This window comes from Carcharhinus amblyrhynchos, chromosome 17 (assembly GCF_965287045.1).
Source record: "Carcharhinus amblyrhynchos chromosome 17, sCarAmb.v2.hapA, whole genome shotgun sequence".
In the NCBI taxonomy this organism is placed as follows: domain Eukaryota; kingdom Metazoa; phylum Chordata; class Chondrichthyes; order Carcharhiniformes; family Carcharhinidae; genus Carcharhinus; species Carcharhinus amblyrhynchos.
In genome coordinates, this window is record NC_137340.1 from 31189027 (window position 1) to 31211170 (window position 22144).

Consider the following 22144-nt stretch of genomic DNA (forward strand, 5'->3'; position numbering starts at 1 on the left):
AGGACACTCAAATCTTTCTGTTCCGTGGAGGTCTGCGGTCTTTCTTCGTTTAAATAAAATGCTGCTTTTCTATTCTTCCTGCCAAAGTGAACAAGTTCACATTTTTCCACATTATACTCCAGCTGCCAAATCTTTGCCCATTCATTTAACCTATCTATGTCCCTTTGCAGATTCTTTATGTCCTCTTCACACAACTTACTTCTCTACTTATGTTTGCATCATCGGCAAATTTAGCTATCAAACATTCAGTCCCTTCATACAAGTTAAATTGTAAATATGTGAGGTCCCAGCACTGCATTCGACACACCTTGCCAACCTGAAAATGGCCCATTTATCACTGCTTTCTGTTCCCTGTTAGCTAATTAATCCTCTATCCATGCTAATATGTTACCCCCAACACTGTGAGCTCTTATTTTGTTTCTGGCAATCTAAATGCAGCACGTCTACAAGTTCCCTTTAATCCATGTTGCATGTTGCTTCCTCAAAGAATTTCAATAAATTATTCATGATTTCCCTATCCCAAAACCATGTCGAATCTGCCTGATTGCATTGAGATTTTCTAAGTGCCCTGCTACAATCTCCTTACTAATAGATTCACACAATTTCCCTCTGATAAGAGAGCTTGGGGTGGCACAGTGGTTAGCACTGCTGTCTCACAGCACCAGGGACCTGGGTTCAAATCCAGCCTCAGATCACTGAGCGGAGTTTGCACATTCTCCCAGTGTCTGTGTGGGTTTTCTCTGGGTGCTGTGGTTTCCTCCCACAGTCCAGATGTGTGGGTTAGTTGATTAGGCATGCTAAATTGATCCTAGTGTCAGGGGATATGCAGGATAAATAGGTTACGGGAATAGGGCCCAGGTGAAATTGTGGTCAGTGCCGATTTGATGGGCCAAACGGCCTCCTTCTGTACTGTGTCACTCACTATTTTCCAACCTGATGGGACCTTTCTAGAATGTAAGGAAATTTGGAAAATTAAAAGCAATGCATCTACAACACAGCCACTTCTTTCATTGTAGGCCTCCTCTGCTCATGTGGTGGGATTGCAAAGTGGCGTCATAAGCCACGTAGAGAGCGGAGAGTCATTGTTCCTTAGTGGTTCAAGAAAGCAGTTCAACATCACCTTCTCAGGGGACAGCTAATGTTGGCCTTACGCCATCACCAATTCTGCTGTTCTCGTGTAGGCTCTCATCCTTTCATCCAGATCTTGCCTCTCGCTTGGAGTATATGGCCTGTCAGATCCCAGAATGCTTTAATGTACTTAATACTGCAATATTTTCATATCTTCTGCTGCCAGCTGGAAGGATCTAGAGCCGTAAAAGTTGAGGGTAATGGTGTCCTCCACAACCAGTGGAGGTCACCTGTTGTGGAGCTTCAGGTTGGCTGAAACAACTTCGTGATTGCCTCCTTGGTAAATCTGAACTGCTTGAGGCATTTTTCCTGACACACTCAGTGTGGGAGTATTACTCCCAAAATAGCCATGTCAGTTAAGTCCTTGAATAAAGAGCATTCCTTCTGCTTTCTCCTCATAAAAGTTCCTGTCTCCTCCATGCCATCTATTGGACATGTTGCAGAATACATGCTGCAGCAGCTACCCTCACAGCTGGACCATACACTCTTAACTGACAGTTTCAATTAGAACATAGAACATAGAACACTACAGCACAAACAGGCCCTTCGGCCCACAAGTTGCGCCGATCACATCACCTACCAACCTACAGACCTATCTATAACCCTCAATCTCATTAAACCCCATATACTCATCCAGAAGTCTTTTAAAAGACCCCAGCGAGTTCGCCTCCACCACCACTGACGGCAGCCGATTCCATTCACTCACCACCCTCTGAGTGAAAAACTTACCCCTAACATCACTTCTGAACCTCCCTCCCCGCACCTTAAATCTGTGTCCTCTCGTAGCGACCATTTCAAACCGGGGAAATAGCCTCTGAGAGTCCACCCTATCTATTCCTCTCAACATTTTGTAAACTTCTATCAGGTCGCCTCTCAACCTTCGTCTCTCCAGGGAAAAGAGTCCCAGCTCCCTCAACCTAACTTCATAAGGCATGCCTCCCAGTCCAGGCAACATCCTTGTAAATCTCCTCTGCACCCTTTCAATAGCTTCTACATCTTTCCTATAGTGAGGCGACCAGAACTGCGCACAATACTCCAAATGAGGCCTGACAAGGGTCTTATAAAGTTCCAGCATTACCTCCCGACTCCTAAACTCAATCCCTCGATTAATGAAGGCCAGTACACCATACGCCTTCTTGACCACCTCCTCCACCTGCGAGGCCGATTTAAGAGTCCTGTGGACCCGGACCCCAAGATCCTTCTGCTCCTCAACACTACTCAGACTTCTGCCCTTGATAGTGTACTCGTTCATCCCGTTGGTTCTGCCAAAATGGACGACTACACATTTATCCGCGTTGAAGTCCATCTGCCACTTCTCCGCCCAGTCCTGCATCCTATCTATGTCCTGCTGCAACTTTTGCCATCCTTCCAGATCATCCACAACACCACCGACCTTCGTGTCATCAGCGAACTTACTTACCCATCCCTCCACTTCCTCATCCAGGTCATTTATGAAAATGACAAACAACAAGGGTCCCAGAACAGATCCTTGAGGCACTCCGCTGGTGACTGACCTCCATTCAGAAAAAGCCCCATCCACAACCACTCTCTGCCTTCTGCAGGCAAGCCAGTTCTGGATCCACAAGGCCAAAGGCCCTTGGATCCCATGCCCTCTCACCTTCTCAAGAAGTCTTGTATGGGGGACCTTATCAAACGCCTTGCTGAAGTCCATGTACACTACGTCCACGGCACTTCCTTCGTCAATGTGTTCAGTCACATTATCGAAGAACTCAACTAGGCTTGTAAGGCACGACCTGCCCTTGACAAATCCATGCTGACTATTCCTGATCATGTCAAACCTCTCCAAATGTTCGTAAATCTTGTCCCTCAGAAGCCTCTCCATCAGCTTACCAACCACTGAGGTCAGACTCACCGGTCGGTAATTTCCTGGGCTATCTCTGTTCCCTTTCTTAAAAATACGAACTACATCTGCAATCCTCCAATCCTCTGGAACCTCTCCCGTCTCCATTGACGACGCAAAGATCATCGCCAGGGGCTCTGCAATCTCTTCCCTCGCCTCCCACAGTATCCTGGGGTACATCCCATCTGGTCCCGGCGACTTATCTACCTTGATAGAATTCAAAAGTTCCAACACATCCTCCTCCTTAATATTCACGTACTCAATCCTTTCCATCTGCTGCAAATCCATAACAAAATCTCCCAGATCGGCTTCCACCGTGAATACTGAGGCGAAGTACTCGTTAAGCACCTCCGCCATTTCTTCTGGTTCCACACAAACCTTTCCCCCCTCACCTTTTATAGGTCCTATCCCTTCTCTTCTTATCCTTTTACCTTTCACATATTTATAGAAGGCCTTGGGATTCTCCTTAATCTTACCCGCCAAGGTCTTCTCATGACCCCTTCTGGCTCTCCTAATTTCCCTTTTAAGTTCCCTCCTACAGTCCTTATACTCCTCAAGATCTTTAACATCTCCTAATTCCCTGAACCTCTTGTACACCTTCCTTTTCTTCCTGACTAGGTTCAACACATCCTTTGTGCACCACGGTTCCCTCGACCCACCAAAACCCCCTCGTCTCATCGGAACGTTGTCATTCAGAGCTCCAGACACACATTCCTTGAATATCTGCCACCTTCCTTCGGTACTTTTCCCTAAGAACGCCTCCTTCCAGTTTATTTGTCCAAGTAACTTCCTGACTTCTTCGTATCTCCCCTTACCCCAGACAAACACCTTCCTAGCCTGCCTGATCCTATCTCGTTCCAACGCAATTGTGAAGGAGATAGAATTATGGTCACCATATCCAAGATGCTCTCCTACCGAAAGATCCATCACCTGCCCTGGTTCATTCGCCAGTACCAGGTCAAGTACAGCCTCTCCCCTCGTAGGCTTGTCCACATACTGCGTCAGGAAACCCTCCTGAACACACCTAACAAACTCCTCCCCATCTATACCCCTTACCCTAGGGATATTCCAGTCGATGTTTGGGAAATTGAAGTCTCCCATCACGACAACTCTGTTATTAAAACATCTCTCCAGAATCTGTTTCCCTATTTGCACTTCAACTTCCCTGTCACTATTGGGCGGCCTATAGATTACACCCAGCAAAGTTTTTGACCCTTTGCTGTTCCTAACTTCCACCCACAGAGATTCTGTAGACAATCCCTCCACGACATCCTCTTTCTCTGTAGCCATGACACTATCCCTGATCAACAGTGCCACGCCACCACCCCTTCTGCCACCCTCCCTGTCCTTCCTGAAGCACCTGAAGCCTGGCACCTGAAGTAACCAGTCCTGTCCCTGAGACATCCAAGTCTCCGTAATGGCCACCACATCACAATCCCAAACAGCTATCCACGCCCTAAGCTCATCTACCTTATTCACGATACTCCTTGCATTAAAATATATACACTTCAGCCCCTCAGTCTGGGCATTTCCCATCTCCACCACCTGTCTAACCTCCCTCCCATACTGCCTGCGGTCCTCCCCTACCTGGGAGCGAACCTCCTCCATCCCAGTTTCCCCAACACAGTTCCCTCCCCCCATCCTTTCTAGTTTAAAGTCCCCCCGGTAGCCTTAGCCAGTCTTCCCGCCAAGATACTAGTCCCCCTGGTATTTAAGTGCCACCCGTCCCTACTATAGAGGTCTGAAAGCATCCACAAAATAGCTTCAGGGACTCACTGCAGTGGTTCCAATTCTGCCTTGGGCAAAATCAAAAACATAGCATTGCCTAAATTTGGAATCCTGGCATTGCATCAGCCTGTTAGGTCGTGTGTCCTCAGAATAGTGCTGGACCAAAGACTCCTACCCCCTCCTTCCCGGCAGGGTGTGCAAAAAACAGCCAGTTAATATGGCTGGCCACACTACAAAAGTGCACTCTGACAATTTTGCACCCAGTTTATATGTCAATCTGCGATATATCAGAAAGGGTTCCATGTCTAAAGCTAAATGACTTTTGGACCCAGCATATTTGTAAAAGTACAATCAAAAATTGCCTATGTTGGAGACATGAATCAAAATTGCTAAAAACACTATGCTGGTGACTCAGCATGTGTGGAGAGTTTGCCTCACCCTTCCTTTTCTGCACTTGGGTGGTTCTGGATAAGGAGTACATGGTGTTCAATAGTCCCTGCTTGGCTTCTGGACACCACAGGGCTCTAGTGGATAGTGTACATAATATTTTTAAGTTCCCAAGTTTTCTTTATTTTGCTGAGTTTTTTTACTATTTGTCCCCAAGAGGGATTGCTTTTATTAGTTTTCTGTTGGATGATACTGGAGCAATAGTGTACCTTTTGGATTTTATTATGAAAATGTACCTGTGGAGAGTCTGTTCTCTTCCATGGCTTTGTTGCACCCCAGGTGGCCAGGAGAAAGAATATGCAATTTTCACAATTTGATGTCTTGTGTACCCAAGGGACAATATTATTTAAATTTTTATCAGTTTGATTTATTTTATGGTTCACTGCTATATCAAAAAGGCAAAATAATGCACGTGTTTTGTCTGTGTCTATTGGAGGTGCATTGGCTATGCTAAATTCTCTGTGTACCCAAACAGGTGCCAGAGTGTGGTGCCTAGGGGATTTTCACAATAACTTAATTACAATGTTAATGTAAGCCTACTTATGACACCAATAAATACAGCTGAAACATTTGAAACTATTCCCAGTGCTGATGAAGGGTTTCCTCTGCAGTCTCCCCATACGATATGGAGATGTCGGTGTTGGACTGGGGTTAACACAGTAAGAAGTCGCACAACAGCAGGTTAAAGTCTAACAGATTTATTTAGTAGCAAACACCACTAGCTTTCGGAGTGCTGCTCCTTTGTCAGGTGAGTGGGAGATCTGATCATAATCAGGGCATATAAAGATACAAACTCAATTTATATGAATAATGATTGGAATGCGAGTCTTTACAGCTAATCAAGTCTTAAAGATCTTAAATTGTCTGTACCTTACCCAAATACGTGCCAGAGTGTGATGACTAGGGAATTTTCACAATAACTTCATTGCAGTATTAATGTAAGCCTACTTGTGGCACCAATAAATAATATTGAAATATTTGAATTATTCCTAATGCTGATGAAGGGTTTCCTCTGCAGTCACTGACAGACCCGGCCACAACATTGTTCAGCTGATAGTTGGAGGGTAGGCTTCCGGCGCACTTTGCTGACGTTGCAGGGAGTGGTGACGCGCTCAGAAGGGGCTGGCCACCGGGGAGACAATGGCGGAGGGCAGAGGTCGTGCGCGGATTTCCCACCCCAGCGGTAGCTCGCAGCGCTCCGTGCCCAGCACCTCCAACGGCACGGCGGCCGGCCCGCAGCGCGGCAGGAGGAACTCGGCCGTCTCCGACTGCACCATGACCGAGGAGGAGGAGCTGGCCGACGGGGGTATCCCGTACGGGGCCCGGGACGATGACCCGAACCGCCGGAGGATGCTGAGGCACCAGTACCGGGAGCTCATCAACAGCGTCCAGCGTGAGTGAGCGGCGGGCGGCCCGGCTCGTTCCTTACACAGCTTCTCTCACTGTCACAGGGAGAGCCGGGGGTTAGCACCCCCATCCCCCTCCCAGTGTCTTCAAATTAAACCATCAAACAAAAACAAACCCTTATAAAAATCAATATGAATATAATCCACGTCCCTTCTGCTTAGGGCGAGTGTATCTCAATATCACAGGCCAGTTTAGTGGCTTTTTTTTGTTACCCACATTTGCATAAAAAGATTTACAAGGATGTTATTAGGACTGGAAGTTTGAATTATAAAGGGGGGCTGGCACTTTTCTCTCTGGAGGTGTGGGGTGACCTTATAGAGGTTTATAAAATCGTGAGAGGCAAAGTAAATGTCCGAGGTCTTTCCCTCAATGTAGGGGAACCCAAAACGAGAGGGCATAGCTTCAAGGTAAGAGGGAAAGATTTAAAGGGGATCTGAGGGTGGTGCGGATATGGAATGAGCTGCTAGAGGATGTATTAAAAACAGGTACAATTATAACATTTAAAAGATTTTTGGGCAGGTATGTGGGTGGGAAAAGTTTAGAGGGATATGGGTCAAAGGCAGGCAAATGGGATTAGTTCAGTTTAGGGAACTAGTTGCGCTGGAGGACCTGTTTCTATGCTGCAATCTCTCTGACTTTAAGATGATAAATGTGTAGGCAGTGTATGTTGTGGACTGTCTGCTGTCTGCACCCTCCCCTCCCCTCCCCTCCCCTCCCCTCCATTCATGGCAATGAAGCAGGCTTACCCTTATTGTGGCACTTGTAAATAACTTCTAATGAAAGGTTTAATAATGGACAAGGTTTCTAACTCTCATGGAAAATGGATGCAATTACCAAATGTGATTCTGAGAACGAGTAAAATTTCCCAACCTCACGTTCAAAATCTCCCCCTGTAACTTGGACATGGAAACCAATCTGTTTTGTGTGAAACCTGATGTCTGAGCAGTTTCCCAGCTTCAGAATGTTATCCAATATTGTAAAATGCACAATTCTGTTTATGACTTGCTATCAAATGATAGATTTGATCTAATTCTGCTTGGACCACAGTGTATGACATGAAGCAATCCTGTCATTACTGCCTTTGAAATATTCAGTATAGAGCTGCAATTCCTCAAGTCCTCATTATATTTTGGTGTTTCGAGTTTCGTTTGTACTTGATTTTGTTCGGGCTGTTCCCCCTCCTTTTGGAAAGCTGCCCCTTTTACTTTGTCCTGATTTTAACTTGAGTTTGTTCGAGGGGGATTGAATATAAAAGTAGGGAGGTCTTGCTGCGGCTGTATAGGGCATTGGTGAGGCCGCAGCTGGAGTACTGTGTGCAGTTTTGGGCGCTGTACTTACGCAAGGATATTTTGGCCTTGGAGGGAGTGCAGAGGAGGTTTACTAGGCTGATGCCGGAGTTGAGGGGGTTGAGCTATGAGGAGAGGCTGAATAAACTAGGCTTGTACTCGTTGGAGTTTAGAAGAATGAGGGGAGATCTCATTGAGACGTATAAGATGATGAATGGGATGGATAGGATAGAGGTGGAGAGACTCTTCCCGCTCAGAAAGGATAGTAGGACTAGGGGGCACAGCCTCAAGATAAAGGGGGGGCGGTTTAGAACGGAGTTGAGGAGGAACTTCTTCACTCAAAGGGTGGTGAATCTCTGGAATTCTCTGCCCGTTGAAGTGGTGGAGGCTACCTCGCCTTAAATATTTTTAAGACGCGGGTTGATGGGTTTTTGATAAGGGAGGGAATTAAGGGTTATGGGGAGAGGGCGGGAATGTGGAACTGAGCCACGACAGATCAGCCATGATCTTATTGAATGGCGGGGCAGGCTCGAAGGGCTAGATGGCCTACTCCTGCTCCTATTTCTTATGCTCTTAAAAGAGGTCACTGCAAGGTGTTCATTCTGCTCTTTCCTGAAACATTAGTCTTCGTGTGAACCAAGATTCCTGGTTGTCTTCATTCCCCTTTGAAAGTTTTTTTTTCTCTCCCCACCTATTCTGTTATGTTTCTTATCCTGGGGTGCATGATGAGAGCTGTAAATTAGGCTGTCATTCTACCACTGGTTGTCTTTGCATGAGTAAACAATTGCTCCTCATTATCAGCTTGTGCTTGCACCTCTGCATATCTTGAGGCCATGAATTGACCTATTGGATAAGTCCATAGTTGGAGGGTTTCCGATGTCTTAAGTTGTAGCTGAAATTTCTATTTGCGTGTTTGTGTCCTAACGTGGCCTCATCTCCTCTTTATCACCATAGACTTCTCCAGTGTTGCATTCGCAAATAAACCACAGCATTTTTGTGAAGTGGTTCCCTGACTTGTATTTTCCCCCTCAATATTTCAGAGAATCGAGAGGATATGATCAGACCCAACAGTAATAAATTAACAGAAGCCCTTGAGGAAGCTAACAAACTCTTTTCCAATGGTGAGTACTGTTTATTACTACTCAATATGTCTTTATGAAGAAAAGGTTACAGTGCAGTGAAATCCAAAAACAAGGACAACTGCATTAGCTAGTTTCTTGTTCAGACAATAATTAAAAATATAGAACGTAACTGAAGAATGTCTGATTTTCAGCTTGATTAAAACTCCTGTCCAGTGCTTTTTCTTCCACCCTTAATGCCCTTCATGCTCAGTCATTTGGTATTTATTTTGAGACCCTTGGATTTATGGGGACAATGTTTATGAGCTGATATGTTGCACAGGCACATCATGAGTTTGAACTTTTAAAATTACTAATGGTGACTCCTTATGTACCTTTCAGTCCGACAAACGCGTGAAGCAGCCCTGGATGCACAATTTTTAGTGCTTGCAACAAACCTGGGTCAAGAGAAAGCTAATCAGTTACACACAGATATGATGGTTTTTGACCCATCGGTCTTTGCAGAGGAACTGGTAAGTTTTCATTGCAAGCAAAAGTACCAGAAAATTAAATTGAAATGTTTTCCAATTCTTTATGAACTTCCAAGGTGGAATTATGTTTTAACTGCGCTTTATTTAATTTTGTACAAGACTGCTTTGCAGCTTGCACAATTACCCTGATTAAAGCCATTACTGATTTGTAACTGTGATTACTGTATGCACCCAACAGCTTTGACGCTTGTGTTTAATAATTACTTGTGGGATTTTGCTTTTAAGCACAAGTATTTGATTGAATGTGATGCCCATTGATTCTGAACCAACTCTTAGCCTGTTCCTATCTCCTGCCCTATCCCTGTAACCCCACACATTTACTATGGTTAATCCTTCTAATCTACACATCTTGGGACACTAGGGGGAAATTTAGTATGGCCAATCCACCTAACCTACATGTCTTTGGACTGTGGAAGGAAACTGGAGGAAACCCATGCAGGCACAGGAAGAACATGCAAACTCCACACAGTCATCCAAGGTTGGAATTGAACTCGGGTACCTGGAGCTGTGAGGCAGCAGTGATAAACACTGTGCCACCACGTTATTGGTTTCTAATAATTTCCAGTATTTTACACAAATGCCAACTTTGCCTATAGGCAGTGGCATTCCTATCATGGATTTCGCAGCACAGAAGGAACCTTTCGTTTTATGCAAAAGCATATTTAAGATTACGGCAACATCTTATGTTAAATTGAAGAGTATTATTATCTCCTGATTTAATATGCTATTCATCTCCAAAATATGGAGGAAAAATAAATAGCTGGAATACACAATCCAGAATTTAGCATTTTTCCTTGAAGCTTATTTATTAAAGTTGGAAGTAAAATGAATACATCAACCACAAGTTTTTTTTACTATTTAATGCCAGTGTGAAAGAGTTTATATTTTTCCCTCCTACAGAAAAATCAAATGCTAATTATAATATTATTGGATATAAATCATTTCTGTGCAGTTAACATTCATGGGCTTAAATCGACTGGAAACTGAAGGGAGCGATGATGATGACGAATCTGCAGGGTGGCTTCCTAAAGATGCGTGGACGAAACTTGGAAACGAAACGCAAAAATATTTTAAAAGAGCCCCAGCCTTTCATTTTATGTAAGTTGAGCATCTTTTCTGCCTGTTGCAATTGTAAACTTGCAGTGCTGTAGTTCAAATACTGTACAAAGCTGACTACACTTCAGAACTACTTCATTGGCTTGTACTTAAGCAAATTGAAGTTGAGAAAGATGCTATTTAAGTGCAATTCTGCCTTTTTGCATATTTGACCATATCTATCTTGCAATGTAGGCTGGGGTCTTTCAAGAGTGAACCTCCAGTTCCACGACAGAAAACTGAGAGGCAGAAGAGAGTCCCGACAAAGGAGGAACATAGAATAATGCCTACACAGGTTTGTTGTTGTTCTGCCATCTTGATTTCAGGCCTGTGTTCAAGCTGTTCTTTTTTCTCTCTCTCTCTCCCTCTCTCTCTCTCTCTCTCTCTGTGTGTGTCTCTCTCTCTCTCTGTGTCTGTGTCTGTCTCTGTGTGTGTCTCTCTGTCTCTGTCTCTCTCTCTCTCTCCCTCTGTGTCTCTCTCTCTCTCTCTCGTGTGTGTGTGTGTGTGTGTGTGTGTGTGTGTGTGTGTGTGTGTGTGTCTGTCTGTCTGTCTCGCTCTCTGTGTGTCTCTCTCCCCCCCCCCCCCACACACACACACACACACACACACACACACACACACACACACACACACAAAAACTTGGATTCTATGCCGACCTGTGCACATACAAAGAAATGTTGTGCAGAGCAATCGAAATAATTCACTGAAGTTCTCTGACTGACTGGCTTTCGTGAAAACAAAGCAACGTTTTGGTCCAAGAACAAAACATTGATCCATTTAGCCTGCACTTCCAAACCACTCAAAGCTTTCCCTACTGAGAGTCCAGAACCACAAGTCTTAGTTAGGTTGTGATAGTGCAGTAATTATCCTGTTAGATGAGCAACCCAAAGGCGTGAGTTTAAGAAGGCGTGAGTTTAAGATTTTAACTCTAGTATAGTTTGATAAATTGAATTTCATTGCATTTACTAAATTGTGGCCTAGCAGTGGGGGCAGGGCAAGATTGACCCTGAAAGCTGATAGATTTTTCAGTTCCAAAAACCCAACTGGCTCACTAATATGGAACTATATTTTGGAGACCTGGCGTAGATGTGATGGGCCGAATGGATCATTCTGTGCTCTTGCATTTCTGTGATATTATTTAGTGAAGCATACCTGTCATGCCCACCTGGTCTGGCCTATATGTGACTTGTCATATTAGGGATTCATTCTGAAACGTCCACTGAAGTAGCTTAGCGAGGTTCTCTGTTGTTCAGAGCAACTAGCGATGGATGGGAAATATGGCCTGCATTGCCCACATATTGAGAAGGATTTAAAAAAAAATTGAGTAAAATGCTGGAATGTGAAACAAAAACAGAAAGTCTCCTCATCTATGAAGAGAAACAATGAATGTTTTGAGTCAGTATGACTCTATCTTATTCAGTGAATAATGAGCCACTCCTTTCTCAGCGCTTTCATTCATAACAAAGGCCTATAACCACCATCTTCAGGACAACTAGAGTTTGAATTTAAAAGATGTTGGCCTGGCTCAGCCGTAGTGCTCTTGCTTTGGAGTCAATAAGTTGTGCTTCCAAGCCCTATTCCAAACACTACATATATTCCAGACCTGCACTTAATAGGAAAGTGGTGCATGAGGTGCCATCTTTCAGACACTGGCCTTGTCTGTTCTTTCATTGTGATGCTAAAGATCTTAAGCCACTGTTTGAAGAAGAGCAGGTAATTTTTTTTGTGATCCAATCAACATTTATCCTTCAGTTAACATTCTTTGAATAGATTATCCATTTGTTTATTTTGTTGTTTCTAGGATCTTGTGTGCAAACTGGCTGTCATATGTCCTTATATTTATTAAAGTTCTGACAGTTAACAACTGTTACACTTCAAAAAGTAATGTATTCGTTGTGAAGGAATTTGGGACATCTTGAGATTGCTTTGCAAGTTCTTTTCCTTTGTTGCTTGAGCAGTAGGGAAACAGTTTTTTTTGTCACTAGTCTGGATAAAATTAAGATACTGGTTTGGTATTGCATAAATGCAAGTTTTTTTTCATTCTTGGAGACAATTTGATGACTTCAACATAAAGATTTATTAGATTTATTGTATTAATTAACTATTTATTTCAGAGATCTGGTTTAAATCCAAGATGGGTGGGATCAAGACGGGTTCTTTGGCTGTCTGACTTCACGGTAAAATGAGTTGGGGCAAGTTAATTTTGTCCATAGTTTGACAAAGTTAGCGACTTCACTCTGTGAGCACTGCCAATAAGCACAAGATTGAGAACTGCCATGCCTGCCAATGAAAACAGGGCCACATAGTGTGAAAAGTAAAAACTAAATAGCTGGAAATAAAAATGGTAGTAGCAAATTCAAGCTGTGTAGCTTGGGGATCTTGGGTTTCAGGGAATTGTCATTACTGAGATTTTAAATTTAAGAAATGATTTAATTTTTGAACAATCTACTCTGTAAATCTTTTATTTACAAAAAAGTTGAAAAAAATGGATGAATCACATCAAGAAGCTACAGAAAAGGAAGTTGAGAGGATCTTGGGACTATTGCAAGAGTATTTCAAATCTGACCGTGAGTATGGTAAATACGTCATGCTGTAATGTTACTCTTCACAATTAAAAGTATAGAATCAATCTTTGTTATTGCTAGTCAAAGCAGAATTTAAAAAGCTTTTGAGTGACAAAGTAGAACTATTATTCTGTGTCATTTAGCAGTAAACTTATTAAAAGCTTTACTGAAGGGACTTGACTATTTCCTGTTACTCAATGTGAGTGTTGCATATAGAATTTTCTGTAACAGTTGCCATTCTTTTTGTCATTTTGTTTTCCACTCACTTTTCTTAGTCACTAAAGTTATTGATTGTCCTACTCATTATCACATAACCTTGGTCTTCCCATCTGACTTTAATTTACTGAAGAGTGACTTCCCGTTTAACCTTGCTGCCAGCAGTCTGGTTCCCCTGATATTACACATGGCTGCATTTATCCGCCTGCCTCTATCATCAATAGAATAACCATGAACTAATGCAACAATGAAGCACTGAAGAATTGAACAAGTGACTTTGCTCAGAAAGTAACCTTTTGCATTCCGTATTTATATTGAGAGTCAGTTGCTGCAGATATCATTATCCCACCTTCCTTAACATTTCTCTTGACTCCTTTGAACAGTCTGAACTCTGATCCACCTTCACACAAGGACAACGTACTTGTAGCACATCAATACCACTGCAGTATTTCAACATGTTCTTGTATCACTGTTCACATACCTCAATATAATGAAACATTTATCTCATTATGTATAATCTATTCACCGCCTTTATCATTCAGCTCTACTGCACCAACAATTTGTAATCATCAACTTGTGTATTTTGCTTGCAAGCAATATTGTCTGGTAATATCCATAATGTGTAACAGCTATTGTGATACTTCTGCAGGGATTTAAGCTGATTTCCACTGCATTTAGAAATCTTTATAAGATTAGGATTTTTTGAGGGATAATGTCACACTCTAGAAGATACTGATTTTTGAATGTTTTATCTTCTACAGCTGATACACCGATCAATTTCTTTGACTTTGTAATTGATCCACATTCCTATGCGCGAACTGTGGAAAACATATTCCATGTCTCCTTCATTGTAAGGGTAAGTGTTACAGTCTGTAATTGACTTGCAGCACAACTACTTGTACTAAAGTACCCTTTCCGCAAATAGTATTTCAAAGCCTTGTGTAAGAGAGAAGAATCTACCTTGCTACAGGGAGATGTTTTATTCTGTCTCCTGATCTGTAACCTTGTAGTCTCTTGTGTGTTGGTCATCATTTTAGTGCCTTGCTTGATAATTTAGGCTATTCACTTGTAGCAGTGTTAGATCTGGGCTTAGAGCAACCCTCATTTGATAACCTTACCTAAACAAGTTCAACAGAGATCACTGATTTTCCTTCTGCCCACTGCCTTTCCGCTAACCCAGAATTTCTGAAATTGATTTTACTGTTGGAGCTGCTGGCCCAGCTGAAACCAGCTAAGCCGTACAGATTGGCAAATTGTATTGGGAAAATATTGTAAACATAATTATTTCCAATGCTGTGCTTCTTAAGAACGCATACTTATAAAAAAGAGAAACTTTCCTCCTGCACCTGATGCTGTATTTATATTGCAGCCTTTGCTCAGACCAGTATTAATACCACCTCTGGCAGGACTGTACATGCTTTTGAATGTGGTTACTTGTGTGCTTGAAGTTTTCTTCCACCATGTTTAAATGTTTAGCAAATGTGGGAGGGATCATTAGAATTGTAAATGTCTTGTGGGTTTGAGCCACTTTGTGTACATTTATTAAACCTGGTCTGATGACCCACTGGTGTTGCACTTTAAGGTGTGAAACTCTTCATTTCTTTCTTGTTCTTAGTTTGGAATTGGATACAGCCCCAACTCTAAGTTAGTAATTAAGATTTGAAATGATGGTATCATGTGTTTTCAGGACGGTTTTGCAGCCATTGGACTTGACCAAGACAAACTACCAATCATTGGTAAGTAACTCTCAAGATTTGTCTTAATTTCTTTCTTAGCATATGCCCATAACCTTAATGGATGCTACTGCATATTTCAAAAACGACAGGACTGTCTTTTTTGAAAAGATAATTAAATCCCATGGCAGTATTTGAAGGGCACTATTGGGGAGAAAAATGCAGCTATTTAGCTATAGTGTACTTGGGAAAGATCATTAGAACTGTAAATATCTTGTGGGTTCGATCCAACTTGTGTGACTTGGGGGGCAACTTGCTGGCGGTGGCGTTCCCATGTATCTGCTGCCCTTGTCCTTTTAGCTGTTAGAGATTGTAGGTTTGCAAGATGCTGTCAAAGTAGGCTTGGTGAGTTGTTAGAGTGCATCTTGTAGATGGCACACAACTTCACTCTTGAGAAGACCAAAGATTCTTGAAGTTTCAGTCAATGCCTTTAATGCAAACCACAGTAAGGGCTAGTGCTCCAACTAGTGGTTCACTCAGGAAAAAGCCTCGATCCAGGAATTAAGCAGTAATTTAAGTTATATCTACATTCACTCATAATTATCGATTTAGGTTTACATCATGCATACACAAGGGTATAATTGTCCAATTACAACTTGTGTACGTCTACCTAATTATAATATCACCAAGCATGATTTTCTTTCTACACAATTATGAAGTTATTTTTCTAATCACTGTTCACATCAGCCCCCCCCCCCCCCCCCCCACCCAAAAAGATTCCATTGTCTCTTGTTAGAACATAAACATTTTTGCAACACATTCTGTGGAGGTCTTGCTTGTAGCTTTATGATTCTTGACCCGTATCTGAGTCTGCTTCAATCAAGACCTGTGGCTTTTCTCGTAGCTTTCCCTGTGTGTGACTGAATCTCGAAGCTTGTGTGATTATTGACCCTTTCAAGCAACACGTGATTCTCTGGATGTTCTGGCCAAAATTTAGTCAGCCAAAACTACTAAAACATATCATTTGGTCGTATAGCCAATTTCAGTTTATGGGATTCTGCTGCGCATAAATCGTCTGCCACAACTGTTTTGGCAACTCTGGGGTTGTGAAATGCACGATATGAATACAAATCCTTTCACTTTGTATTTGAAAGCAATTTCAACTCACTTGAACAGCACAGTTGTGTACAAGCTACAAGATGCACTGCAGCAACTCACCAAGCCTACTTTGACAGCGTCCTGCAACCTCTAAAAGTTAGAGGGGCAAGAGCAGCAGATGCATGGGAATGCCGCTTTTGCAAGTTGTTCTCCAACTCGGACATCATCCAGACTTAGAACTGTATCCCTATCCCTTCACTGTCATTGGGTCAAAATCCTGCTAACAGCAGGACCCTTCCTAACAGCATGGTAGGTGTTCCTGCATGGACTGCAGTGGCTCAAGAAGGCAGATTGCCATTATCTTCAAGGGCAATTAGGGATCGACAACAAATCTGGCCTGGCCAGCAATGCCCACGCCCTGTGAAAGAATTAAAAAAAAAGTCAGCAGCACTGATCAGGAGTCTTGACTCAGTCTCTAACATGAAATGTAATTTGTAATATGAATGAGCTGGAATATCATTGGATATTCAAGTCTTCCTATTTGCAAACACAGTGGACCAATTTATTGGATAATTTTTTTGATGATTAGTATTGTATATTGTGCATCTTTGAAGTATAATTGTGGTCTTCCTTCACAATTTGTACAGAGCCCACTGTTGCAATCAGTGTTCAATTATTCAACTTGTGGATAACTCATTCTACCAAACCTACTACTTTTGTCTCCATGTATATGATCTTTTACTTCATAAGGGCTAGAATTATAGATTTTTTTATAATTTGAATAAAGGAATCAGCAAATGTATCATGGAGCCTTATAGACCTGGAGACACCTGATCTGCTCCCGGTCTATACTGAATTTGATGATCTCAGTGGAGTAAAGAATTGGAGGTTCTCCATTTGCCTGGATTGTAGAGTGGTGAATTTGTGAAGATTCATGTTCCTAATCATCAGTGATCCTGATATTCTTACTCTTTAGCTCTGATACCTTCTGTAATAAAATAGCCTACTGACTTTATCTACCCAGGCTCACCAGGCATGGTGCTGGAGAACTATCACTCTTGCCAGAATCACATTCTGGCAAGACTCAAAGACTTCAACAACTTGCATTTATATAGTCCCTTCTAACATAGGAAAATATCCCAAGGCACTTCATCAAACAAAGTTTGACACAGAACCACAAAAGGGGCCATATGACCAAAAGCTTGAACAAAGAAGCAGGTTTCAAGGAATGCCTCAGAAGCAGAGGGTGATGGAGGGAATTCTGGAGCTTGGGACCTTGGCAGCTGAAGGTGTGGCTGTCTGTGGTGGAGAGATTCAATTTGGAATGTACGAAAGACCAGAATTGGAGGAACAGAACACAATATTTCAAAAAGTTTGTGGAGGAAGATTTGGAGAGGCAAGGCCATGGGATGATGAGAATTACAAAGCTGAGGCTTTGCTTATGTGGGATTTATGATATTGAAACAGACCATGCTGGTGTTTATGCTTCCCTTTCCCACCACCTCCACCCCCCCCCCCCCCGGCCACTCCTTTCCATCTTTCTTCCTCTAAATCTATAATTTCTCTTTGTGTCTGTTGAGCTTCTCCCTAACTGCATCTAAATAAATCAATCACTCCCTATGGTAGTGAGTTTCAGATTCTCACCACTCTTAGGGAAACAAGATTCTTCTGAATTCCCTATTGGATATCTCAGTGGATTTTCTAACATGAAAGTATATCGTCAATCCTTCACTATCACTCAGTCAAAATCCTGGAACTCCTTCCCTAATGGCACTGAACGTACCTACACCTCAGATTGCAGCAATTCAGGAAGGTAACTCTCTGCCACTTTCTTGAGGGCAACTAGGAATGGGCAATAAATGCTGGCCTAGGCAGCAGTGCGTATCCTTTTTTTTTAAAGTCTTGGATTGATGGCCTTTAGGTTATGCTCTTCTCCACAAGAAGGCTCTTTGAGCTTGTGATCCTAATTTTCGTGCTATCCTGTGAACTAGAGTGCAGACAGTATCTTTGTCCACCATGAAAGTTTGAATTATATGGGCTATTTTATGTGGGCCGGCAGCCATTGAGAGCTTATGGATTACTGCTGTAAATTTGAGTCTGCTGCGTTAGCACTGGTTTAAAGGCTACATTATGCAAACTTAACCAGTCTGAACAGATTCAAACTTAAGTCAGAGACATCGTTATTATTTCTCTTTATCAATTGGTATTTGTCAATGCATATGCAGTGGTCATGTGTAGGACGGCATAGTGGTGCAGTGGTTAGCACTACTGCCTCAGCACCAGGGATCCGAGTTCGATTCACGGCTTGGGTCACTGTCTATGTGGAGTTTCCACATCCTCCTTGTGTCTGCATGGGTTTCCTCCCGCAGTCCAAAGATGTGTGGATTAGGTTGATTTGCCATGGTGAATTGCCCCTTTGTGTTAGGGGACCAGCAGGGGTAAATACATGGGACGTCGGGGATAGAGGCTAGTGGGATTGTGGTCGTTGCAGACACGATGGGCTGAATGGCCGCCTGCACTATAGGGATTCTATAAATCTTGAGTATTCCTATATTAAAGGAAATTTTTATTTTGTGATTTTATTTTTAGAGCCAGTAAGTGAAGGTGTGGATAATGAAAGATCACAACAACAAAGGCAGCAAACAGTTATTTCTTTGAGTCAACAGGAATGGAAGGTAGGTATGGTAACTAAAATGAGACTGCTAGAAAATCTTGCAACCAAATCATATTCCGGGAGGCTATATACTAAATTATCCTGTTGTAATGTAATGGTTTTACTGTTTTTTTGAAGCAGCTCATACACCTGTATAGGATGATGTGAATATCAGAAGTTTTCAGATAACATTTCCCCTTTTTCTAACTGCTTCTACTAACTGGCGCTACTTTGAATCTGTAAAATACCACCTTCAATGTTCTAATATTCTGTTTAGGGCCAGCAGAAAAAATGTTACTTGTGTTAGGAAAGTGATAGTGAAATAAGGGCAGAGCTTTTGAGCATGTTGAATCAATGTTAGTCATTACAATAGACCACTGTTATGCTTAGACATCAGAAATTTTGATAGATCTCATTAACAAGGCTATTTGTATAACCTTGCCATTTTTATTAAGTTAGGTGCCTTTTTTGGCTTAAAAGAAGATTTATGTACGTGTTCTAATACAAACTTTTTTATTTTATAGGAAATAATTGATACATTTGAAATAGCAGATGCTATGATACCACCATCCACCCAAGGAGATTGATTGATTAAATTATTTCATGTATTTAATGTGCGTAGCCTTTTAACATATTCATTTTTATAAAATGTACATTTCAGACTGACTAATAATGTTTATCATTTCTACTCTGAAGGACCAGGAGACCGAGACAATACTGAATTCCTGTATTCTCTCATTGTCTGTCCATAAGCAGAGAGGTGCTTGTCAAAAATAGGCTGTGTGGTCCTTATTGTAAAAATGCTTTGTTCAAAGTGACTTGCAGCACACACTCTTAGGATTAAATTGGAAGTTTAGTTTATTCACACATTCAAACTTGGGGGGGGCGGGGTGGTTTCAGGCAGCAATGGGGAGATGATTGACAGGAATAAAGGGCTTTTCAACAATGAATAACTTAACAGTAAAATGAACCACAGAAATGGATATCTGTTCACATGATTGCCAAAATCCAAATCCCCAGAGGGTTCCCTCCCGCGGAAGTTGCATTTCATGTGGGTTTCTGGCTGATGGCAGAAGTGCAGAATTCCTTTAACAATAATGACGGTGCAGTGAGATGATGTTACTATACAGAGATTTGTCTGTGAGACAGATGGTGGCCAGTGGCCGCCAGATAACCAGGCTTCGAAGAGGCTCAGACTTGCAGCAAGTTGCTTTGTCAGCCTGGCGCCGTGCTATTTGAAGCTTACAGGGTCAGAGTTAAATCAGCAGACCTTCTTTTGAGGCAAGAAATGTAATATTAAAACATTGTCCGAAGGCTTAGAAGCTTGAGTCAGATGATGGTTAATTAGCTAACTGCAGCTTAAAAAATTGTTTCTGGCCGAAATCCATTGTTCCCCTTCAGAACAGTCTTTCGCAGTCCTGTGTTTTTTTTTAAATTAATTTACAGGATGTGGATGTTGCTGGCTAGGCAAACATTTATTACCCAATCCCTAGCTGCTCTTCAGGCAGTGATGAGCTGCCTTGTTGAATATAGTTGTTGAATTGCTGCAGTTTCTAAGGTATCGGTACACCCACAGTGATGTTATGGGGGGAGTTCCAAGGTCTTGATCCAGACCCAGCAATAGCGAAGGAGTGACGATTATAATTCCAAATCAGGATGGTGAGTGACTTGGAGGGGAAGCTATGGTGCTGCTCCTACCAAGTGTCTGCTGTTTTTGTCCTTCCAGATGGTAGTGCTTGTGGGTTCGGAAGGGACATTGATGAGTTCCTGCAGTGTATCTTGTAGATGGCACACATGGCTGCCACTTTTATCGGTGGTGGAGGGAGTGAATATTTGTGGAAGGGGTATCAAGCAAGTGAGCTGCTTCATCCTGGGGGATGTCAAGCTTCTTGAGTATTGTTGAGCTGCACTCATCCAAGCAAGTGGAGACCATTGCATTTCACTCCTGACTTTTCATACTCTAATTTAATTATAATTCTGTCCTGTAATTTGCACTTTTTTAAAATAATGACCCAATTTGTTTTATGTTTACAGGTGTCATATCCAAAATCTCCAGAAAATTTTATCTTGGAGAAATGAGGATTTTCTTGTACATATGGCTCAGGAAGTTTATACAGTAATGTAATAAAATGTCTTCATGTGTTTTTTAGTTCCATTTTTGAAAATTGAAAATTACAGCTATATTTTGCCTAGAAGTACTTGCATATTTAGTTTGAAAAAAAAATAAATGGTTGATATTTCTCTTTGGTCGTTGTTTGAAAGACTCCATGAACAAAATTATGCACACATACAAGATCGGAATTAAATATTGTTAGTAATTTTGAACATTTGCCTCGTACTTCAAAATGCTTGAATGTATTACTAAACTTGTGGTCTTTCAAATATTTCTGACTTGATATATTTAGAAAGTTTAGATAAAATGTGAAGCATTTGTGGACTGGTACTAGCCCTTCAACAAGAGCTGCCTCATTTTCCATTTTCTTTGCTTCTCAAAAACTCAGCCAATTATTTAGGTGAGTAATTATAACCCCAAAAATTGGTGTGTTTATATCAGGCAAAAAGTTCAAACCCACCTTAAAGCCATGCACTTCCAGTTTTAGCAAATCCAGTGGATGACCGATCTGTTCTGAGGTGATCCTCCGTTTTAATATTTTTATTTTAAAATTTGGGTTTCCTTGTTTTTTGGTTAAAAAGGTGATAAACAGGATTGGATCCATTTGCAGCACTGCTGTGGGTCAAGAGGAGCTGGAATGTTTTTCTTTTATTAGTGTCACATGTAGGCTTACATTAACACGGCAATGAAGTAACTGTGAAAATCCCCTAGTTGCCACACTCTGGCATCTGTTCAAATGCATGAGGGAGAATTTATCATGGCCAAAGCATCTAACCAGCACACCTTTCGGACTGTAGGAAGAAAGCAGAGCACCGGAGGAAGCCCACACAGACACGAGAGAACGTGCAGACTACGCACAGAAAGTGACTCAAGCCAGGAATTGAACCCAGGCCCCTGGTGCTGTGAGACAGCAGTGCTAACTACTGTGCTTACCTATAAAGCAGCACTCCTCTGTAAATCTTCTTGCTTGGCTGCTGCAAGCTTTCTCAGGTAGCCAGTTTATCAGCAAAGAAACATTAAAAAACTAAAAGATTCTACAGAACATTTAGGAAACAGTACACCCAGATTTCCCATCTATAACTCCATCATTCCAAATGCATTGCCCTATGGGCCATAACATATGTTCTAAAACTATTCTGAAATCCATTACTCTCCTCAGAAAATGTCCTGTTCTTCTAGAATTAATCCTGAGACTGCTTCCTTTCAATATCCCATGGACAATTTTTTTTGATGATTGATCCTGTTAAAAGTTTTCAGAATTCAAAA

General features: G+C 42.0%; 1 protein-coding gene across 3 annotated transcripts; it reads left to right on the forward strand.

Moving 5' to 3' along the window:
* The first annotated feature begins 6273 nt into the window (after window positions 1-6273).
* On the forward strand, window positions 6274-21005 carry nsmce4a (NSE4A component of SMC5/6 complex). Of its 3 annotated transcripts, XM_080205719.1 has the most exons (11): window positions 6274-6557; window positions 8898-8978; window positions 9318-9448; window positions 10419-10564; window positions 10757-10856; window positions 13038-13137; window positions 14103-14197; window positions 15029-15077; window positions 18702-18787; window positions 19290-19379; window positions 20800-21005. In XM_080205719.1, exons 1-10 carry the CDS (start codon window positions 6305-6307, stop codon window positions 19350-19352), a joined length of 1104 nt encoding a protein of 367 aa, XP_080061845.1. In that variant the 5' UTR covers window positions 6274-6304; the 3' UTR covers window positions 19353-19379; window positions 20800-21005. The 3 variants fall into 3 exon arrangements, with proteins under 3 accessions (XP_080061845.1, XP_080061843.1, XP_080061846.1); XM_080205717.1 differs by having other exon boundaries at window positions 19290-21005; XM_080205720.1 differs by having other exon boundaries at window positions 13038-13128; window positions 19290-21005.
* Window positions 21006-22144: the final 1139 nt, after the last annotated feature.

Coding starts and splice junctions, on each gene's coding strand:
- nsmce4a (XM_080205717.1), top strand. CDS start 6,305: ATGGCGGAGGGCAGAGGTCGTGCGCGGATTTCCCACCCCAGCGGTAGC. Junction 6,558..8,897: donor GCTCATCAACAGCGTCCAGC/GTGAGTGAGCGG, acceptor TCAATATTTCAG/AGAATCGAGAGGATATGATC. Junction 18,788..19,289: donor TGAGTCAACAGGAATGGAAG/GTAGGTATGGTA, acceptor TTTATTTTATAG/GAAATAATTGATACATTTGA.